The sequence below is a fragment of the Cricetulus griseus genome, unplaced genomic scaffold, assembly GCF_003668045.3.
Source record: "Cricetulus griseus strain 17A/GY unplaced genomic scaffold, alternate assembly CriGri-PICRH-1.0 unplaced_scaffold_1, whole genome shotgun sequence".
Taxonomy (NCBI): domain Eukaryota; kingdom Metazoa; phylum Chordata; class Mammalia; order Rodentia; family Cricetidae; genus Cricetulus; species Cricetulus griseus.
This window is the reverse complement of record NW_023276808.1, coordinates 10,320,703-10,325,261: the sequence shown is the minus strand read 5'-3', so window position 1 is coordinate 10,325,261 and position 4,559 is coordinate 10,320,703. Positions and strand designations below refer to the sequence as shown.

The 4,559-nt window shown below is 46.1% G+C and overlaps 1 protein-coding gene across 1 annotated transcript; it reads right to left on the bottom strand.

Moving 5' to 3' along the window:
- Positions 1–1,519: 1,519 nt before the first annotated feature.
- LOC113838362 (polypyrimidine tract-binding protein 1-like) lies at positions 1,520–3,031 on the bottom strand. Its single transcript, XM_035453580.1, has one exon. The coding sequence runs from the start codon at positions 2,948–2,950 to the stop codon at positions 1,625–1,627; it is 1,326 nt and encodes a 441-aa protein (XP_035309471.1). The 5' UTR covers positions 2,951–3,031; the 3' UTR covers positions 1,520–1,624.
- Between the last annotated feature and the right edge of the window lie 1,528 nt (positions 3,032–4,559).

The window sequence follows — 4,559 nt, the reverse complement described above, 5'->3', positions numbered from 1 at the left end:
TAACATGTTTTACATATTTGTTGTAATATTTACATATTACATTTTTACATGTTTCGTTTGAGTGTCTGTCTCATGTGTGTGTGTGTGGGGTGTGTGTGTGTGTGTGTGTGTGTGTGTGTGTGTGTGTGTGTGTGTGTATTTTTGAGGACAATTTTCAATTTGCAGCAGTCAGTTTCCTGACATGTGTTTCCTGACACACATCAATTCTTGAGGATTGGGAGTAAGCATCATTATCCAACTGATCCATCCTGTCAGCCCATGATGTTAGTTTCTAGTTTGGAACTCAATCCAGAATATTCCATATAGATCAGAAAATGAAGGCATTAAAGACATCAAGAGGAGAAGAAAGTCATGGAAATCAAATGTGTTCTTCTTTTTCTGTTTGGTTATTTGAGACCTCCTTTTTCTCTGTATTCCAGCCTGGCCTAGAAACCAAAACATGCCCTGAAGTGACTTGAGACTGCACTCTTTCTGCACCAGCCTTACAAGTCCTAGAAGACACAACCCACCATGCCCAAAGCTCAAATAAAGATTTGTAATTAATACTGCAAATAGAGCGCAGAGCATATAGAAAAATAATCAATAAAGAAAATGGGGTCTGTGTGAGTAAAGACACTGGCCACCAAATTTGTGGACCTGAGTACAATTCCCAGAACTCACATGGTAAGTGCCAATTTGTCTCTGGATTCTGGAAGTTGTCCTTTCTTTTCCAGATACATGTGCAACAGGCTTAAGAAGAGTATTAATGTACATATTATATAAAAATAAATAGAGTGTAAGAAAACACTTTAAGAAAATCAAATAAAGTATAGAAGTTTTAGTAACAAAATATGTTGACTACAGGGCCAAATGTTTAAAGAGGCAAAGACACATGGACATAACCAATGTGCAGAATATAGAAATACTCCTTTAAACACTGCTTGTAATTCAAGCCACTTTCCTGTGGGACATCAAAATTCTTGTTTGTCTGTATTAAGCATATAGAATAAAGTATCAAGCCAAGGTCCCACAAAATTAGCCCATGTATTAGAAAGCCATCCTGAGGTATTTGGAAGGAAACCAAGATCTATTTCTGGCCACAAGGGATGATGGAAAGAGAGACAAAATGGAAATACAAACTTTGTGCAGGAACTGACCTGAACTGTAAATATCAATGGGGAACATTGGGCAGATGGCATGGAGAGATTCAGACAGAATGCAAAAGATACATGAAAGGGGATTTGATTACCATTATACACAAAAACTAGAGATTCAAGTAACTGTGACATTATTTTCACATTAATGCAGTTAGTTAGCTTGGAATGTTCTTGTTCCAAATAGAAACATTTAGAAAGCAATACAAGAAATTTTAGCAGGGATTTGTATGGACATATGTTTGTAGATGTCAATCCACATGTGTGCACATACATATGTGTTTGTGTGTGAGTATGTGTTTCTATCTGTGTGAGTGTGTGTGTGTGTGTGTGTGTGTGTGTGTGTGTGTGTGTGGACTAGATTTAATTTGTTTAAAAACAGGTAAACTGATCTCTTTAAAAGAATAAAATCTCTGGTCTGTAAGGTCACTTCAGCTGCTTTTAAAGTGGCTTTTCTGGAATGGTGGAAGCTGTTGCAGGCCCACAGGCACCTAGATTGTGGACTTGGAGAAGGACACACGCAGGTGGTGGTTGTCGCCCAGGTCATGGTTGTGCAGTTCAATTAGTGTCTGCACGGCCTCCTCCACAGAGCCCATCTGGATCAGGGCCACCTTTCGGTCCTTCTGGAAGAACTTAAAGCCTTTGACCACACCACCGTTGCTGGAGAAGAGGTTCTTGAGGTCGTCTTCTGACACAGAGGGCGGGATATTGGAGAGGTGGAGAGTAGGTGAGGGCGGAAAGATATTCTGGAAGTTCTTGGAGCCTGGCTTCTTGAAGCGGTGCAGTGGTGAGCTACCATAGTCCTTGGTGAGGCCCTGGTCCTCCTGTCCCTCCCGAGGCAGCTGCACACTCTGATGCTTCGACAGTATGATGCGCAATGACTTCCCGTGTAGCTTGTGTCCATTCAGGTGGCTCATGGCCCGCTGGGCCTGACTGCCATCCGCCATCTGGACAAGTATATTTTCTTTGTTGTTGAACAGAATCTTCACCCGCAGCACGTCACCATAGACTCCGAAGAGAATAAAGAGGCTTTGGGGTGTGACTCTCTCAGGGTTCAGGTTGCTGACCAGAAGGACGGAAATTCCGGCACCTGCCAGGCCTGGAATGGCAATGCGGCCAGCTGCAGCAGCCGAAGCAGCAGAAGGTATGGCCAGGGGGGCCAACGCTCCGTGGACATTAGGAACAGAGAGGCCAAAGGCTGCAGCCATGGTCTGGTCCAGCGAAGGCTGGCTGTCCCCAGAGGGCAAGTCGGGGCGAGTGTAGTCCCTGCTCTTGTCATTATTGTACTTGACATAAAGACTAGTGAGCTTGGAGAAGTCAATGCGCAACGTGCACCAGGCTTTGTAGATGTTCTGGCCATCCAGCGACAGCTTGGCATGTTGGGCGCTCACAGGGTCGGCATACTGCAGCAGTGCCTGGAACCGGTTATTCTTGGTAAACGTGATGATCTTGAGAACTGTGCCAAACTTAGAGAAGATCTGGTGCAGAACATCCAGGGTCACTGGGTAGAAGAGGTTTTCAACAAGGACCCTGAGCAATGGGCTCTGGCCTGCCATTGCCATCCCCGCATCCACGGCAGCGGCAGAGGCTGCCAAGGCCAGGTTTCCGGACTGCACTGAATTCACAGCCTGCAGGGCTGCCTGGGCACGTGCATGGTTGGGTGAGCTGTCAGTTTTGAGCTCCTTGTGGTTGGAGAACTGGATGTAGATGGGCTGTCCATGCAGCACGGGTGCCACTGACGTATAGTAGTTGACCATATTGTTGGCAGCCTCCTCTGTGTTCATTTCAATGAAGGCCTGGTGTTTCCCCTTCAGCATAAGGAGGTTGGTGACCTTCCCAAAGGGCAGCCCCAGAGAGATAACCTCGCCCTCAGTGACATCACTGGGCAGTGAGCGGACATGGATGACTCTGGAAGGGACCTCCTTACTATCTGGAACCATATTCTCGACTGATGATCTTGAGCCTTGCCAAACTGATCTGGTGCAGAACATCCATCTGGCCCCGGTTTTCAACAAGGTCTGAGGATGGGCCGGCCTGCCACCAGAGCACGGCGCGGCGGAGCGGAGGTTTCCGGACTGCACTGAATTCACAGCCTGCCTCTGCCTGGGCTCCTGCATGGTTGGGTGAGCTGTAGCTTGAGCTCCCTCCCAACATGCACTCCAATTAGTCCAGGAGCTCTTTGTACTTTTCATCTTATCTGGGGGACAAAAGCAAGAGAGCTAGGGGGGGAGTCTGAACTGGAATCTCTCTCCTCTTTTGTTGTCTGACTCTCTTCCTGCTCCCTCATGTCCTTCTCTCAGTCTGGCATGCCACCCAGTCTCTTCTTCACCTACACGGACTTTATGGTTCAGAAGCTCACCCAACTCACAGGCCTTCTCCACCTCCTCAAGGAACAGATGCCCTGAGGTCTACACGTTTTCCCAGATGAGGCAGGGATTGGATATTTTTAGCAGAAAAGGGGAATACTTCAGCCTTCAGTACCCATACCTCCTGCTCTACGAAGTGTGCAGTGCCTAAGGTGGTCTCACCTAAACCATGGAAGGGGACTCCCTCACTTGCAGAAACACATTATACCCTGTAAGCAGGAAGAAGCCTCGGCACTTAAACTGAAGCCCCTATACCCAGGGAGTCTGGGTTGTTTAGGCAGAAGCCTTCCTGACTTCTATATCTATATCTAAGAGGTTGGAATGTTGGGTAGCACTATTCCTCCCCTGGCTTGAGGCTTTGGTCTCAGGACTATCTGAAAAATATCTTAACCTTTTCCCAGATGATACAGATCTCTCTAGGGATTGGATATTTTTATAAGGCTGGAAAATTCTGAGCCAATGATTGATACAGTAGGTCTCTGAGGTTTGATTTCCTTGACACATGCACTCCATGACACAAGAAACATGGAAGATTTCATTTCTTGGTATTCCTCCAGTAAGTGTGCCTTTATGGAGTTGGAGATATCTGTGACATGCAAAGATGTCATCATATTGAAGACTTTCATATGGTTTCTCTCCAGTATGAATATTTTCATGTCTTTGATGTTGCCTGTAACACACAAAGGTTTTAACACATTGGGTACATTCACAGAGTTCTCTTCTGCATGGCTTCTTTCATATCTGCAAAGATAATTGGCACAGGCAAAAGCTTTACCACATGCACTATACTGATGAAGCTTAGTATCTGTATTAATTAATTTTATAAATTGGACTAATTGTCCAGAATTCTACTGGAAGGAAGTGGCCCTGGACAATGGTGGCTACTTCTGAATGTGCTGGACACAGCAGGCCAGGATATCCTCAGGGCCATGGGTGACCAGTGCTTAGCAGCTGGTGATGGTATGCTGGGTGTCTTTGCTTTTCATGACCCCTCATCTCTGGACAGCTGCAGCAGATATAGTCTACCTGGAGCCTGTATCAGAAGCAGTGATTGCCCCTG